The 18,155-nt window shown below is 45.4% G+C and overlaps 2 protein-coding genes across 2 annotated transcripts; one reads left to right on the plus strand and one right to left on the minus strand.

The window, feature by feature from the left end:
• The first annotated feature begins 907 nt into the window (after nt 1–907).
• On the plus strand, nt 908–9,901 carry TMED7 (transmembrane p24 trafficking protein 7). The gene is made up of 3 exons (XM_086770590.1): nt 908–1,273; nt 3,938–4,183; nt 6,950–9,901. Exons 1-3 carry the CDS (start codon nt 1,091–1,093, stop codon nt 7,184–7,186), a joined length of 666 nt encoding a protein of 221 aa, XP_086626716.1. The 5' UTR covers nt 908–1,090; the 3' UTR covers nt 7,187–9,901.
• A 5,967-nt stretch (nt 9,902–15,868) lies between these two features.
• LOC147596382 (uncharacterized) lies at nt 15,869–17,694 on the minus strand. Its single transcript, XM_086771367.1, has 3 exons — nt 17,620–17,694; nt 16,435–16,960; nt 15,869–16,389 (listed from the first exon to the last, which is right to left on the minus strand). The coding sequence occupies exons 1-3, from the start codon at nt 17,692–17,694 to the stop codon at nt 15,869–15,871; spliced, it is 1,122 nt and encodes a 373-aa protein (XP_086627493.1).
• Between the last annotated feature and the right edge of the window lie 461 nt (nt 17,695–18,155).

The raw sequence follows: 18,155 nt of genomic DNA on the forward strand, positions 1-18,155 counted from the left end.
TGTGTTTAAATGAAAATAGACAAGATCTGAGGGTTAATTGTACGTGGATGAAGTCTGCCTCACAGAGTGGGTGGATGCTTGGTCAAGCATCTGCAGTCTCACTTTAATCCACAAATCTACCAGAGCCTTCAACACATGGATTTTGGGTACCTCTGTCCTGTGAATTACACAGTCCTCAAGCAGATGTCCCAGCTCCTTGTACAGTGCTGAGAATGAAATTCACGGGCTCCACAAGACCACCCTGGAGTCACCTTGTTAGGGCTAGAGGACGAAGTGGCATCCCAGTTCGGGCCCTCGCTGGGCAGTAGTGCTCCACGTGCGTTAGCCCCCTTTCCAGAGGGGCAAAGCAGGAGGCCAGACCTACCCTCCTGCCTCGGAGATGGGAGCAGAGCTTTCTTTTTCCAACTCTGCTCAATTTACCACAGAGCTGAAGACAAGCATAAAAATTGAGATTATCTTTGATTTCTTCTTTCGAATCTGTTTTACGTTGTAAAAATGACAGAGAACAGCTTAAAGCCGACACTCCCGCAACCAGTGCGAGCACCCTGGCCGGTCCTCTGCCCCTCCGGAGCAACGGACGGGTCACCCCCCGTGCACTGAGCTCGCCCGGCTCACCGCTGCCTGCTCGGCGCCCTGCAGACGGGGTGGAGACGCCGAGGGGGCTCGGCTCGCCTCCCGCTCGCCCGGCTCGGCCTCCCGCGGCCCCGGCGGCCATTTAACCCCCGGGCGGCCACACTCCAAGCCACGCCCCGGACATCTCCCCCCCCCAGCCAAAACACCACGGCGGCCTCACTCTCGGCCGCGCCCCATCCCCTCGGGCCACGCCCGTCGCCGCACCCCTTTCCCCGGCCCCGCCCGCTCCACGTCTGCAAAACCACCCGCGGAGAGGGGGCAGGGGCGGGCGGTGCTCACCCGGAAGCGCTTCCGGAGGGGGGCGCCGCCCAGCGCGAGTGGTTCCGGCTCGCAGCGCTCTTCCCCCTCTCGGCCCCTACGCCACGCCGCCGCTGCCTCTCGTCGCCGGGCCGGCCTCCTCCTCTCGTCTCCTCTCGGCCCATCTAGCTCTGTGTCCCCCCTTTCCCCTCGCCGGGCGATGTCGCTGCGGGGTTCCTGGGCCGCGGGGCCGCGGGGCCGGCTTACGCCGCCGTTGCTTCTGTTGGCGCTGGCGGCCTGCGCCGCACGGGCCTCCGAGATCACCTTCGAGCTACCGGACAACGCCAAGCAGTGCTTCTACGAGGAGATCCCCCAGGGCACCAAGTGCACCCTCGAGTTCCAGGTAGCCGGGCGGCCGGGGGCGGGCCTAGCGGGGAGCGCCGCCCCGGGCCTGGCTGCGCCGCGCTGCCGGCGCTGGGCCGCGGCCCGGAGCCCGGCCCCGCCGGCGGGGAGCGGCGACCGAGGGGCTTTGTGCCGGCGGGGGGGTGGGGCTCCCCGCCTTCTTCGCTGGCTGCGCGGCGGCTGTGGGCCGTTAGGGGAAGCGCCCGGCGCGGTGGAGGCCGAGGCGAATTTCGCGGCCCAGCGCAGGAAGCGCTGCGCGCTGTCGTGGGCGCGGGAGCGGCGGGGAGGCGCGGGTGCCGTCCGTGAGCGAGATCGGTAAAGCTGGCCCTGAAAGCTGGCGGTGGGTTTTACCCGCACCCCTGTCGTGCAGCGTCCCACCCGCGGAGCCTGGAGAATCCCTGAAGCGCCCCCGGCCCGACGGCAGTACTGGCAAAGTGCCCCAGGCGTGCAGCAAGGCAGGAGTCTTACGGAAAATAAAACGTGCAGGCAGCTGGCGTCCTGTGTAAGACTGTGGTTAACGTGCACATCTTGAGTGAGGCTGCACAGTTCTTCCTTTGCCCGGTTTGTAACAGTTTGAATGTGCAGCCATTGTGGTAGAGCGCACTGTGCAGCTTTGAGATGTATCGAGCAAACAGCCCTGGCAGTTGTGGTGCCTTTGAGTGTATCAGCAGAATCACATCTTTCAGTCTGTCACTTCAGCTGGCAGTCACTGACAGTACAGCAACAGTATGAGAAAGAGATATTTTTTATGGGAATCACAGTTATCTTTGGGGGTTTTTGAAGGGGCTATGTGCTTTTATGGTCTGACTTTTCCTACTGAAGTCCAGTGGTTTTTGTTGTTGTTTTTTTTTTTTTTTTCTCATTTCCTAGCTGCTGTCTTGCCCTTCCATATTTTGGGGAATATTGCTGCCAAATATTGGTCCTTGTAGGACTAAATACTGGTCCTACACCTTCTGGTTCTGTCTTAGATGTGCATTTTTCCCTCTCCAAATGTTTCTTCTCCCTGCCTGTTACTTTCATAAAGTCTTTTCTATGCAGTACTCTTCCCTTTGTTTTGAAATGAGTATCATTGGAGGTTGCTGGACAGATAGGCCTGCTGCTGCCACTTTTGTCAGTGATCAGAACAGACTTGTTAAAGGAAACGTCTGGATTTGACTAGCTGCCGGTAGACTGAAGTGCTGGCTGCATGTCCTTTGGCAGTGTGTCTCAAGAGCTGAGACGGAGGCTCAAGCAAGCTTTGTGGGAAGGAATCCTAGGGGAACTTTAGAGCTCTGGCAAATCTTTACCATGTATACGTAAACAAACCCTTTCAGGGTGTGTGATACAGCTCAGTGATACATTCAAGTAATTGGGAAAAAGCATACCTCTGTCAAATTTGAGATCATACTTCAAAAATGAGCTATTGTTTCATTATAGGAAATCTTACTTTTGTCTTTCCTCCCAACCAGTAAGCATTACTGTATGAAAATCCCAAGTAGATGCAGACAGACATCCAGGGAGAGACCTCCAGATATCAAAAAACTTTTTTGCTCTTTGCATCCTGTCCTCACGTTTTTTGAAAAACTGTGAAGATACTGTTTGCCAACTGAATATTTAAAAAAAAATACCTGTTTTCAAAGCAGCTACTACTCAGATCTCTTGTTATTTTGGTTATTAATGTTTTTGTTTTAATAACTTAATACCTAGATCAACTGCTGTGAGTTTAAATAATACTATGTGAACTGAAGTGCAGATACTCAGACACTAAAATATTTCAGTGATTTCTGCACACACATAAAAGAGACATGCCTTTAGATAGAATTCTCTTCCTCCTTCAGCCTGCTTTGTCTTAAAAGCAAAAAGGCTGGAGCAAGGCTTAAGTGTAAACTCAGCCCCAGAGTCATCAGAACACCCAAGCTATGAATAGCTAAGCTATGGTTTAGTCTTGTTGTAGAGGTGGGATGGCTAGTCTACAGAGCAAAATGCTGTAGATCAACAATAATCAAAGCCTGAAAAAAAAACATTGAGACAAGGTGAAGTTTTGAGTCACTTGTAGGTATTGTTGGGGTGTGCTGCTTTTAGGATGAAGTGCTGACTGTGCAAGAGGGAGGCAGCAGACCCCTCGGAACATTGCTCTGTTCTGAAGCATGGGTGAAGAGGCGCCAGGTTGAAATACCTGTTCTGCTGGTTGTGTGCCATTCCTGCAGCCTAAAGCAGCTTGAGCTGGTAGGGTAGTTGCACTCTTCTGCCAGTACAGAAAGGAGGCGTCTTACTGCGTGTTAGCAATTTCAGCCAGCTGAATCAGTTCTGTGGAGGACTTCTGGATACAGCAAATGGACTTCTGGATACAGACACAACAGTGTCTTTGCTGCCCCATCAAGTTTAATCTACTGTAGCCTTTGCTGTTGTATAATTACTTATAACGAAGTAACTAAAATTGCTTTCATAAAAGATTGAAAATGTAGTTGACACTACATATCCTGAACCTGAAAGTATTTTGAATGTCTTCCATGAGAAAATAACTTTGCAGAATTGTTTTGAAAGGTTTTCAGATTCGCATGTTGTGTTTTAAAACATTTGTTAGAGCAAAAAAATTTGCAATTCCATTTAACAAATCTTACTTATTCTAAGAAATGTATGAATGTCTGTTTTGTTAAAAAAACAATTTCTTGGGTTTTGTTTTCAGGTGATCACTGGAGGTCATTATGATGTCGACTGTCGTCTGGAAGATCCTGATGGCATTGTATTGTACAAAGAGATGAAGAAACAATATGACAGCTTCACGTTTACTGCATCCAGAAATGGAACATACAAATTCTGCTTCAGCAATGAGTTCTCTACTTTCACACACAAAACTGTGTACTTTGATTTCCAGGTTGGAGAAGATCCACCACTGTTTCCTAGTGAGAACAGAGTAACTGCGCTTACCCAGGTAAAATGCTGTTGTGTTTGACAGCAGCTGTTAGGTGGAGGCAATGTTTTTTTTTCAAGTTCAGCTGCATGCATTAGATATCTGTATGACTTTTGAAAATCAATGGATTGGAGCTTTTAAAATATCTGAATTACTACAAATAAGCTTTTCTTCTGAAGGTAGGTTTTATGGAACATAGAGCAGGGCTGAGAAGAAATCACCAATTACTTAAGAGAAAATTGAGGGCAGTTACTTAAACCTTAAATTCTAGGCCACTATCTTCTTTTATTTTGCTTTGTTTTCTTGGATTTGTTGTTTAAAGAAGTTTCCTTTAATGCCATGGTTCTGCATCTCTTGAAGTGTGGATTTCACAGACCAGAAATAACAGTAGAGTCTTTTCTGAGGGAGAACTTAAGTTGACCTCTCAGGTAACTGCCACTTTTAAAATTGAGAAGAAAATTCTAGCAAAATAAAACAAGTAATAAAAAAATGCACAAAATTTGCGATATTTACCTGCTTCTAGGTGTGTCCTTCATAAGACACTGCAAAGTGTCAGAGCATTATTGTTATATTCTCAAGATTTTACAGTTTTGTACCACCTCTACCCAATCTAAATCCATCTAAACTTCCCTTACAACATTTGCTTCATGAATTCCCACTAATGTCTTTACATTGTAATCATCACCAAACGGCTTTCAACAGCCATTGAGGAATGTTGGATGTGGCTGCTATTTTGCTAGTCTGGCTTCAGAGATATAAATACCACTTCTGAAGCGCCAATCTTGCTTGAATTTACCTCACGTAAGTCTGTGGTAGCTGAGGTCTTTATTGAGTAGATGACACATAGTGAATTGAACTACAGCTCTTGCCTCTTTCTTCTTGTCACTCTTCTGCTCTGCTTTATTTTGTATTCAGATTCTTGATCCTGTATCTTTCCATCTCTTTTCCTTACTTTACTCTTCATTCTCTTCAGTCTGTGTATTCTGTTAAGTTAGTTTTTATTTTACTATCTTAGCATCAGCACAGGGACTCTGAGAATGCAGAACATGCAGTTGCTGCATCTAGCATCTCTGCAGCCTGTGGGAGAAGGTATATAAAAAAATAGTTAGCATTCAGTTGTAGAATACACAATGCAAACAAAGTATTTGGGAAAGGGAAAGTTAATTTTCAGAATACAACACATCTTTGGTAAGAAGGTTCTTACTGCAGTTTTCTTGAAGCTTGTAGCATAACCAATTTCGGGCAGCTTTTCACAGGGACAGTAAAAGGTAAATCCCTACGGTCAGAGTGACTTTGTGTTTAAATCCCTTGTGCAGACTAGGAGAGATCTAGAATTTATTAGTGAGACCAATGGCAGAATTTTGTTTTGAAAAACTTCTTGAATTTTCTTGAAGAATATCTTAAACTTGTTCAGACATCTGTCTTAAAAGGAATCAACTTGAAAAGATGGTTAAACGTAGATATGAGGACAGGCTGAAAGAGTCAGGGCTGTTCAGCCCGGAGAAGAGGAGGCTCTGGGGAGACCTGATAGCAGTCTTCCAGTAGCTAAAGGGGGCCTACAGGAAAGATGGGGAGAATCAGTAGGGCCTGTTGTGACAGGGCAAGGGGTAATGGTTTCAAAATAGAGGTAGATTTAGATTAGATATTAGGAAAAATATTTTTACAATGAGGGTGGTGGAACACTGGCACAGGTTGCCCAGAGAGGTGGTGGATGCCCCATCCCTGGAAACATTCAAGGCCAGGCTGGATGAGGCTCTGAGCAGCCTGATCTGGTTGGGGATGTCCCTGCTCCTTGCAGGGGGATTGGACTAGATGACCTTTGAAGGTCCCTTCCAACCCTATCCATTCTATGGTTCTGTATAAATAACTGAGAGTGGTCCTGTCAGGGTGTTAAACATTTCCTTGTATAATAGTTTGTGCTGTTTGATCTTCAGGAAATACTAATTTTAAGCCATAAAAGAGGAAAAGTGTGACTAGAAATAAAGTATTTTGAAAATCTATTGATTAATATCTCAGTGGTCAAAACACAGTGAAAGGCACTGACTTTTACTTACAGAATGTAAACTGAAAGTGGGAGAAGTTTATATGAAAAATGATCTAGGGCTTGGAAAATTGCTAATACTTTTTTAAAAATAAAAAATGACAATGAAGTTGGGCAATTTGTTAAGTGTTTGTTGTATGGGAACATTCAGGAACACTGAAAGGTAACAGAATTGCCCTTTCTCTAACCTCTTTTTGTGTATGTGACTAAGAGAAGGGTCTGTTGCCACAATAACATGTGGAGTTCAGTAGTGTAGATTTTTAGGATGTTGTACGACTTAAGTGAGAATTATGCAATGAGGAATGTCATACTTCTGAAACACAGAAGCATTTAATATATACTGTGTGCATCTTAATGTTATAACCAACTGTTTGTTTTCCTAGTGTGTGTGGAATTAACAACCAAAAGATGACTGGCATTTCAAAAGTTTCTAATGTTCATTTTGAGCCCAAATATACATGAATTTAAGACTTGTTTAGTTATTCTCCAAGCCCATTGCTTTTTGTAGATCTACAGTTTTACATGCTTCTGTATTTAATAGTTTGTCATGTTCCTGTGTGTAGAGTTTGATCAATGTAAGTTAGATTTTACTGCATTTACAGTATTTCAGTCTGACACTGGACTGAGATAATCTTTAGCCTGCAAAGTTACATGAATCCTAATTTTAAGTATAAATGACAAAACTTTGCAGTAAAAGCACTAGAAGGGTTTGTAATTCAGTGGTATGCATTTGTTTTTTTCTCTAGATGGAGTCTGCCTGTGTTTCAATTCATGAAGCTTTGAAGTCTGTCATCGATTATCAGACTCACTTCCGCTTGAGGGAAGCGCAGGGCCGCAGCAGAGCAGAGGATTTAAACACGAGGGTGGCCTACTGGTCAATAGGGGAAGCAATCATTCTTCTTGTCGTTAGTATTGGGCAGGTGTTTCTCCTCAAAAGCTTCTTCTCAGATAAAAGAACCACAACGACCCGTGTTGGATCATAACTGGTAGTGGTAATGCTTCATTGTGTGCTACTCATCTATAAAAATTACTGTTCTCCAATTAGATGCAGGTACAAAAGATCTGAATATATATGCAGCATTCAAATTTGTCTACCCCTCCTCCTTTAAAAACCACAAAACAGACCAAAAATGTTACAAAAGGGACACATGATTTGAAATATTTTAAAAATACTTTGGAAATTAAGATTTTTTTTTTTATTTTATTCCTGTATTAAATATCTGGCAGTGACCAGCCTCTTTTCATTTCTACTGGTTTTCATCCAGACTGAGTTAGAGTTCTACCAGTAAGTTTACTATCTGCAGTGTAGTGCTTTAAAATAACCTGACAGTCTAGTGTCTGATATGAGAACCAATAGATACAAAAGTTTTATTTGACTTAAATTTTCTGGCTGAATGTATTGGATTACAGAACAGCAAATGTGATTAACTGCAGTGTACTGGTCTGATTTACTGTTAAAAAATAATCCAGTGGTATCTCTTGATGGTAAAATTGTTGCAAGCTTGACACTACATCATAGTGCAAATTCTCTGTCAGCCTGGTAAGTCTCCACCTTCAAAACTTGCTACATTTTATACTTGGGTATGTTTGCTTAAACATACATTCTTCTGTATTAAAATAAATGCATTTCCTCTTTTACAACATTTGTTTCACTGAACAAATTGTAAGCTGAGATTACTCAGGAAATCCACTTTCTGTATTCAAAAATCTAAATCCCCAAGTTTGTTTAAAAGACATGCAATAAAATAGTGAATCTTCTAACTTTGTCACTGAAACTGTACAGTTTCTGTACTCATCATTATATGCTGCTGCTGCTTTTTGGATTTAAGACCAGGAGTAGCTTTGTTCGTTAAGCAGCACAGCACCAGCACTGGACAAAGTTACATTATGTGTTGGGCACATACACAGCTTTTTACTAGATTGTTTTCCTATCAAGAGGCTAATTTGATATTGACACTGCATTGCACAAGTGCTGTAAATTTTACTTTCCTCTGTGTGGTGCACTGATAGTTGATGGCCTTGTGCATCTAGTTGCCACTCTTTTTTGGTAGTAGTCAGGAAATATTTTAAAGATTTCAGGTTATCTTTTTGGTAGAGGTGTAGTTACACTGTTTCCACTGCTCATGTCTTCAGTAGCTTATGTACTGTAAAGTCTTGTTTTATTTGGATGTGGAAGGTAGTACCTATATGTACCTACAAGTAGCTTGAATTGAGCTGGTCATAATAAGGCTAAACTCCTTCAAGTAGCTCTGGAGGAATAAGTAGTCTGACCAATTCTTAAGTGCACACAAACTAAGGTGAAAAAATTTATTATATTACTGGCTAGTTCAAAAGATGCTTCTTAAACGAGTTTTCAACAAGTAAGAAAGAGTGCTAAACCCTTATTAATTGCCTGTATTATTTCTAGCAAAAATTTGAAATTACATGTACAGGTGACACTTGAGCAGTCTGAAGGATTGATCTGAGATGACTTGATTTTAAAATCTTGTGATGACTGAAAAAAATAAACAGAAGTGCAACTACTCTGTTCCGAACAACTGCTCTTTTGGAAATTGAAGAAAAACGTCAAAGAGCTAAAAAATTACTTAAAACGTCATGGGGATATTAAAAATGTTAATGTATGTAAAATGCAGGATTATATGCAATGTTTTTCTGTCTTATACTGAATTTTAAATACTGCAGTCCCGTTTTGGGATGCAAGCTTCACAGAAATAGTTAAACTCCCAAAGATCAGAAAAAAAAAAAGAAAACAACAAACTAATACTTTCTTACAATACAAATCTGTGCCTGCACACAATGTTCTTGATTGTACCTATATGCTTTATTCTTGTGTTTCAGCAACTGAGGGTCAGTACATTTTGTGTTGCATTGCACACAGTAATGAAGCAAGGTACACTTTGGGTGCAAGTGTCTGATGAAAACATGATTTAATTTTGATAGTGTCCACTATTATCTTCTGGCTTTGGAATGTCATTTGTAGCTTTAATCACAACAAAAGCATTTGTTTGGAAGATTGAAAGATGGTGGGGTTTTTTCCACTGAGTTGTTCTGTGTACTGTCAAAGCTGGTAAACAATGCGATAAAACAGCTACTGGTTGGCCATTATATACATGTCTCTCTATTTTCTTTCATTGTGTTTGTGTGAAATGGGACTGTTCAGCTCAATGTTACTCCCACTGCAGAGGTTTAGTGGACTTGACTTTTGCATTGAAGTCAGGTATCCAAACTAATCCTCTGGTATCCTGCTGCACAATATGCAGCAATAGCTTAAAAATGCCTTTATTTTTGTGTTATTAAGACATGGCACAAATACACGTTTAAACAATAGCTGTATATAATTTTTAAAGTAAGTGACTGAATAGGATATAATAAAACACATGATAACACACAGTGGGTGAAGAAATGCGTTGTGACTTTTGGTTAAAGCTGCATCTTTTTAATATATAAAAAGAACAGTTTGCTTAATGGTGTGATACACAAGTAAACACTTCTGTGTTAAAGGGGATATAACTGTGTTTTTAATTGCTAAAGGCCCTGAGTTTCAGCTATTCCTTTGATGTTTTATGTTTACAGAACTTTTCATGTCCTGAAATGTTAGTTGTTGTTTTAGTTTGAGGGGGAAAAAAAAGTTTAGTTTGAATAAGACAAAAAGCAGACCCTGTGAATATTGTATGGGAAAATAAAAATTAATATATTAATGTGGTCTGATTGTTTTGTTTGCCTGTGGAAGTGGGGAGTATGAGTCTTCAAAAAAGCTCTGAATATTATTTTAATTGACTTGTATTTTAACACGTTACAGTTAATCTACCACATGAGACTTCACAATTACTTCTGTTGCTGTACATCAAGAAGTGTACCGGTTCACTGCTGTTCATAATTAGCTGTGCTTTCAGGTCACTGGAAAAACTCAAGTTTCAGCAAGTTAGTGTGGTTACTGGCTCTCTGCTCAGCATATTAGCAGTGCAGGCAGTTATATTGATAAATCTATTCCTGTTAGAGTGGAATTCAAAGTATTTGACTGTAGATGCCAGAAATTATTTGGGACCTAATGCATCTTAATTCTGTAGATACAAGGTGAATATGAGATGAGGTAGACAGGTGCATCCAATTAGTGTTGTCTAGTGATAGGATATAAACTTCAAATATTATGTAGTAACTAAATGTGTGGTTTGAGATATTTTACATTGTGTAGCTACTTGCTGAATCTTACTAGTTAAGTTTTAAAAACCAGATAGAGTAGGCGTCATTGCTTTGTGTGAGCATGTGCCAAAATGGCTTTTTCTTCCTGTTTGTGTTTTCTACTATGACGGTTGCTGTACATTCCAAAATTTTCAATAATATTTACAGCACTTGGATTTTTAAAAGTTTTTGTCTGGTAGTATGAGTAAGTTCTCTTTCTGTGATGTGTTATTGTTCTGGTCTAGGGGTTGTTTGGGGTTTTTTAGGTGCCTGGCACCCAGGATTTGAAAGTAGCTTAAGACAGGTTGTGGTCTGAAGCAGTTTTCCACTGAAAGCTGATCATCTTAAAAAAAGATGAGTCAGCAGATCAGCTGACTTGTATGAGAATTAATGCTTTTCTCAAAGAGGAAGGAGAAATGTGCTCTGAACCACTGAAACGGATTTTAAACAATGTCTCGGACTGCCAGACTGCCTGCAGCAGGGGCACTGCAACCTGGATTTTGCATGACTTGTGCAGCAGCAACAATTATTGAAATAAATTTTTAAAGCTTGACCTTGAAGTTCAGCGGGCAGTTACATTCTCATACAGCAGTGTGCAGAAAGCTGATATACTGCACCAGGTTACTCTAGAAGTTCTGTATTTGTTATGTGAGTGAAGTTCATCATGTAATTCAGATCAAATTTCCTAAGTAGTGTGGTTTTTTTGCAGCTTTTATGTCTCTAAATGAAAGCAAGCTTATTGCATATTATCAAGAACTGGGATTTACATTATGTAACACAGGTCTGGAGTCATTGCTGTTGACTTCAGAGGCTTTTGTGTGGATTTAACTTCAGGTGCCATCAAAGTGTGTCTCCTAATCATTATTATTGAGGTGCAAATGTTTCCTGTCTTTGCTTTCTGCCTCACTGAGTTCTTTACAGAAAGTAACTGTACTCATACTAACGGAGAAATCCACCAGTAAGGGCAGCATCCTCTAATGTTAGTGATTATTTAAAACTAAGTCTTAGTACTTGTCATTACAATTGCTGTTTCGCTCAGCCACTGAAGTAGTCGCTATGCACTAGCTGATGAGTGCTAGTTCTGCTTCTCAGTAAGACCATGGACATGCTCCCTGAAGTGATGGAAATCTTCCAATATCATTTGATTTCTTGTGAAAAAATGGATTGAACTCCTTTTTCTATATAGCTTAGTGGAGGAGTGGTCCTGCAGGGATGAGGTGAAACCAAAAGTTTAACATAAGCCCTAAATGAGACAGATGGAAAGTCTTTCTCTCACATTCCTCCCCTTGACTTCCATAGTTGTTGAATCAAGTTCCAGAAAAGTAACGTTACCATGTGTGCATACTGAGGGTGCTGCTGATCTTGATCGGGTAAGTGGTGTGCGTGAGACATGAGGGCAAGTGGCAACTCATCTCAGCTTAGGAAATACTCTGGTTACCTGACAGTAGCAGCTCTCAAAAGATTCATTATTTGTATTTAAAAGTCCATGTTACAAACCTCGGGGCAAGATCTTATGTAAGCATAAGGTGGTTTTACTTTGCAGTACTATGCAGATTGCTTTGACCCACTCACCTTCTCCCCAACCAGGGGACAAGAACCAGGATATGGAAGTAGTCTGATGAGCATCACTGGTGTGCAACACAATGATTTAATGCAATTCGACTGCCATTTGCATTCATGTTTTATGTGCAGAAACTATTCTTAATTGGATGTCGTAGTTCAGCCCCAATCGGGACCAGACTACACAGTCTCTCTCTCACTCCCCCCACCCTCAGAGAGAATAGGGAGAGATAGTAGAAGAAAAAAGGCTTGAGCTTTGAGATAAGGATGGGGAGAGATCATTGAAGTTACCATTATGGGCAAAACAGACTTGACTTGGGGAAAACTAATTTTTTTTTATTATTCAAACGAAAGCAGGATAATGAAAAAGAGAACAAGACAACTTCCCTCCACCCCTCCCTCTTCCCGTGCTTAACATTGTCTCTACCACCTTCTCCCCTCGAGCAGCACAGGGGGGAAGAGGGAATGGGAGTCATGGTTAGTTCGGCTTTATGCCACTCCTTCCTCCTCACGTTCCTTCCCTGCTCCAGCGTGGAGTCCCTCCCAGGGCTACAGTCCTTCGTGAACTACTCCAGCACAGGATCCTTTTCCATGAGGTGCAGTCCCTCAGGAACCGGCTCCCCCAGCACAGGCCCTCCATGGGCCACAGCCTCCTTCAGGCATCCGTCTGCCCCGGTGTGGGGTCCTCCCCGGGCTGCAGGTGGATCTCTGCTCCTCCGTGGGCCTCCATGGGCTGCAGGGGCACAGCCGGCCTCACCATGGGCTGCACCACGGGCTGCAGGGGAATCTCTGCCGGGAGCAGCATCACTGCTCCCCTCCTTCTTCACTGACCTTGGCGTCTGCAGCCGTTCCTCTCACAAGAAATTCTTCACAACCAGCTCAGGCAGACGCCTTTCGGGATCTCTTCACATCTCCTCTCCTCTCCACTTCCTGCAGCCGGGCCGGGCCAAGTTGGGCCCAGTTGGCTGCCCGGAGGGAGGCCAGAGGATGAGGCCTGCAAGGCCCAGGAGGCTCCTGCCTCCCCCTCTCTGCCCCCGCTTCTGCTCCTTCACTCTTTTTTTTTTTTCACTTTATCACAGAGGCATTGTCACTGAACAAGCTTCACCAGTTGGCTCAGCCCTGACCAGCAACTCGTCGCTCTAGACCCAGTCAAGTCCTTCGGATAAAGGGGAAACTTCTAGCAGCTTCTTGCAGAAGCTGCCACTGTAGCCACCACCCCTCCTCCCCTGCCCTGCACTAAACAAAACCAACACATACCCAAACAAAAGAAATAGGGCTCTTCAGATTAAATTACTTCCTTTCACTCCCACACAATTCTTTTCTACTGAAGAGGAAATTGTGTGCATGGGGGGAGTTAGCAGGGTATTGCGTCAGCATGCACCATCTGCTTAATCAAATGCGCACATACTAACATTTTAGAGCTTTTTTTAAAAAAAAAAAAAGAAAATCAAGTGCTCTCTTATGGATCATTTTGCTTAATTCCTGGTCTTTGCAAATGGTACCAGGCAGGAAAAATTGTGTGTGGCTTCTAATTGGAAAAAGAAATAATCAAGTAGAAACCTACAAAAGAATCTGCAAAAACATATAGCTCATTTGAATACCAGCTTTTGTAAATCATAAAAAGTATTACAAGATACTAAGGAAAATGAATCCTTCCCATGGTCAGTGTAATAGAAGTTAAAATCTTATTCACTCTATTTTCCTATTATAATCCAATTTGATGTGGGGGAAAATTCAGGTCACATTCTAGGTGATGTTAAAAAAAAAAAAAAGTTTTTCCAAGTAGTTACAAGATTGTAGAGGCTGTTCAGCACTATTCCCCTTGTACTTTGTCTTCCAAAGAAAACTGATTTTGAAAGAAAACGTTGCACTGTTGCTTCAACCTCAGTGAGAAAGTAAATGAGAAGGAGTGTCAAAGAAACCCAGCTAGACAGACTCATACTAAGAGGAGACTTGGAGAATCAGCAACCACTCTTTAGAGCTGAGGTGCCATAGCAGTATGATAAACTTTACAGCATCCATGGTAACAGAGAAAAAAAAATCAGTTCATCGGGCACAGGAAAATGGCACATTCGCTATTTACTTTTGTGTTTCGTAAATGTGAAATGTGACTCTAGTTGTGGTATTCAGAAACCTTCAATGAACAGTCAATGTTAATCACTATCCATACGCTTGGCCTTCCTGTCTGTCTTCCAGTTTGCCATTTGTACTGGAAAACAACTAAAAGAAACAGTACTCTTTTGTTTAGTTTGCATACAAAGTGGAACCATTTAAGCCAAAACTATGGTGTGGCTAAATTATAAAAGTGTTGGTATAAATGCATGTGTCTGAGCAGTCTGAAATGGTCTCTACCTGTCTTTTTCATGTGATTTAGGTCAGACTAAAGACACCATATTTCAGCTGGTGAAGGCAGTCTAAACAGGTACATTCCTTTCCTCATCTTTTCACAGCTTTGCTTGTTGTTGCCAATGGAAGATGTGTTGAGATTTTGATGCGTTAATCCTCCTACTGGACTTCTTCATCCTGGTCAATACAAGAGAAGCAGTTCAGAAATAATAGCTAGATAACATGTAAGTCTCAAAAAGCTATTTAAGTCAGATCATCTGGTTTAAGTCCCTAATTTATTGTTTGCAGATTCACTTCTCTTTAAACAAAAGTTGTTTGTTTGAGATGTTGAGTTAGGATAAAAAACAAAATCATGACTTAAAACTAGCCTCGATTGTCACTAACAAATTCCTTGTCATACAAATAAGACAGATCTACATTTTTCTTTATGCAAAGCCTATTTTCTAAATATTGAAAGTTTCTAAATTGACACACACACAAAAAAGAAAGCTTACAGCAACAAATTTTTATGCTTGATTTTGAAGGAGTTAAAAGGTCACAGATAAAAAAAAAAGATAGTGGAATGTTCTCTGGAGCTCATCGTGAAATAAACAACAAACATGACTAACACTGTACCTGGAAACTGAATGACAGTATAAAATCTCAAAAAATGGATTAAAAATCTGCCTGAAGACGCGCAAGACCACAACAGTGATCGTAACTGTGATGTGATTGTAAAGTGATGTAGTGGGAAGTCCATCCCTCAGTAACAACAGAACCTGTCGCTCAGGGACTCGATGGCAATGAGCACTCCAGGCCTGGCCAGAAGGTAAAGCCTGTTGTGAAGGGCCTTGTCCAAGTAGCTCCTTTGAAGGCACTGACAGGCACGGGGCATCGGCCACCTGGCTCTGGGGAGCCTGTTCCAGTGTCTGACCACCCTCTTGGTAAAGAAAGGTGTCCTGATGTCAAGTCTGAACCTCCTCTGATGACGCTTTGAAGCACTGCCATGCAGCCCGTCGCTGGATCCCAGGGGGAAGAGCTCAGCACCTCCCTCTCCTCTTCCTCTCCTCGATGCAGAGAGCAGCACCAAGCGGTGACTGCACGCAGGATGAAGGATTTGTTTGCTGCCGTGGCGCGGCTGCGCTGGGCAGTGCAGGTGGTAGGAGAGCAGAGCTCTGGGACAGGGGAGCAGAGGAGGAGGAGGAGGAGCTGAGGAGACCAGGCCTGGCGTGGTGAGTGGTGGGGCACGCGCTGGCCCTGGAGAGCCCCCAGCTGGAAACTTCTGCCTGGAACCAGCTGCAGAGGTGCAGGCCCGGATCTGAGGAGCACCTGCTTTGCGGGGAACAGTGAAATAGTACGGGGCACACGTAGAAGGAGCCCTCAGCGTTACATCCCAGCCCACTCGGCAAAACAACTAAAAAAGTGCGAGGATAGCAAGGCCACCTGCACTGTTAGTGACACTGAGACTTTTTCTGTAGTTTCAATGCATTTATTTTACTTGGATAATTGGGTTTAGGGGGCTGGGAGCCCTTGAGGGCTGGCAGATGTCCCAGCAGATGGCACAGTCCTGTTTGGGTCATCCCCCGAGGCACCCTCCATGGTCACAGGCGTGGTGCTGGTTTCTTGTTGTGCGGAGAGGCCTCGGAGCTGCCAGTCTTCCTCTTTGGGGGTCGCTGTGGCCCCCGAGGGGAGCGTTGACTGCCCGGGCTGGAAGTGGAGGGCCCGGGCACAGGCTCCCGTGGCTGCACCCGGGCCTCTTCCTGCTCCACGGAGATGGCAATGGGAGCAGAGGGGTGGCTGCCAGGACTCCCGCCAGTGGCAGTGGACAAGGTGCCAGGGAGCTCCTCCCCACTGGATCTCGCAGGGCTGCCAGACGGGGCTGTGCTGGGGGCGAGACACCCTCTTGGGGAGGCAGCAGGGCCGGGAGCACCTGCGGGGCTGCCCTCCCGCCCCCTGGCAGCATGGGCATCCTGCCGGCCCAGGGGACGATGGGCCTCTCCGCTGGGCCCTTGCACGGCGACATGTGCCCGCTGTTGTGCACTTGTCACCGTGCGGTTTTGGAGGGAGCCTCCCAGCATCTGGACCGGCAGCTCTGCGTCCCTCCTGCTGTTGGTGGGGATGCCTGTGTTGGTGTCCTCCGCCGTGGCTGCCTCCAGCACCCTGTTGCCAAAGAGCTCCTCCAGCTCCTGATGGACCCAGGACTGCAGGGTCTGGAAGAGCGTTGGGTGGTTCTCAAAATGGCTCAGCCAGTTTGGGGGCTGGAAGCTGCCCGCAGGACGCCTGGGCACCCCTTCTGCCACCCGCCCTTGGGCTGCCCCACGGCGATGGAGCTGGTGGGCGCCCTGGGGTCCGGGAGCTCCTGCCGCCTGGCGGACAATGACTGACGATGTCCCCAGTGGTGTAATGACGTGCTCCATGTAGTCATCGTCCGCCCGCACCGAGTGCAAGATGGAGAGGATCCTCCTCTTGCAGAGGGGGCACTCGGGTTTGCTTTCAGCCCACTGCAAGATGCACAGGTAGCAGAACTGGTGGAGGCATGGCATCACGTAGCTGGGCTCCTCCCAGCTGTCCAGGCATATTGGACAGCGGTCCTTCAGCTCTGTGGCCATGCTCTCCACCGGTGCAGTGGGCTGGGGGGAGCTGGGGATGTTGAGCCGCTCCCTCTCCCTGGTGCTGCAGCAGCGGGTGTCACGCTAGGAAAGGAAGAGAGGCTACCGTCGTTGGTTGGCCATGGAGAGGTGGAAGAAATGCCCAGGTCCCTCAAGAAGGAAACCCTCCCACCTCCCTGGCCAGCTCACCTCTGCTGCTGCGAGCACACCTTCTGGGTATCCCGGCTGCCTGAACCTGGCAGGGCCGGGGAAAATCCTTCAGCGGCTCTGGGGTCGCACACGGAGAGCTGCAACGGACAACTCCCCGAGCACGACACCAGCACCAAAGGCCTCGCTCAGCACTCCAGCCTCGCCAGCTGCTCAGCTGGAGTCCAGGCACGAGCCGACCGGCTGAGACTCAGCACCCGCTGAGGGTCTCCTGGTCACAATCCGTTGCTCAGGGACATTCCAAGCCGTTGCTAGGTGACATCAGAATCCGTCACCTGGACACGTCTCTGTCCATCCCTTGGTGACAACAAAACCTGTTTACAAAATTGGGGACTCGATGGCATCGGAACCCATCGCTTGGTGAAGTCGCTGTCCACTGGTCAGGGACACCACGACAGGCTGTCCTCATCCACAGCGCTTGCCCTGGCAGCGCTGCGGCCCCGGCACACGTGTCTGGGCTTACCAGAACGCCACTGCCCGCTCCATCCCCTCCATCTCTTGTCTTGTTCTCGGCATCGGTGTTTCACGCCAGTCACCGAGGCCTCCGCCCTGTCTTCCTGGGGCCCCGTCACGTCGCTCTGGCTGTGGCTGTGGCAGATGTCTCCAGGCATATATGGCAAGAGGGTTCACTGGCCAACACCTCGTGCCTTCCTCAGAGGCTGCAGGACCAACTCCCACAGGCCCTCCCCACAGCCCAGCGCTGCTGGCCAGCACTCTGGGCTCCCCCGCTTTCTGCTACGGGCTGTCAAAGGCAGCACTTGGTGTGCCCTGGCAGCTCCTCCATATTTCTCTCCCAGATTGCTTTGACCCACTCACCTTCTCCCTCACCAGGGGACAAGAACCAGGATACATATGGAAGTAGTCTGGTGAGCATCACTGGTGTGCAACACAATGATTTAATGCAATTCGACTGCCTTTTGCATCCATGTTTTATGTGCAGAAACTATTCTTAATTGGATGTCGTAGTTTAGCCCCAATCGGGACCAGACTACGCAGTCTCTCACTCCCCCCACCCTCAGAGAGAATAGGGAGAGATAGTAGAAGAAAAAAGGCTTGAGCTTTGAGATAAGGA

Source organism: Chlamydotis macqueenii, chromosome Z, assembly GCF_036417535.1.
Source record: "Chlamydotis macqueenii isolate bChlMac1 chromosome Z, bChlMac1.mat, whole genome shotgun sequence".
Classification (NCBI taxonomy): Eukaryota; Metazoa; Chordata; class Aves; order Otidiformes; family Otididae; genus Chlamydotis; species Chlamydotis macqueenii.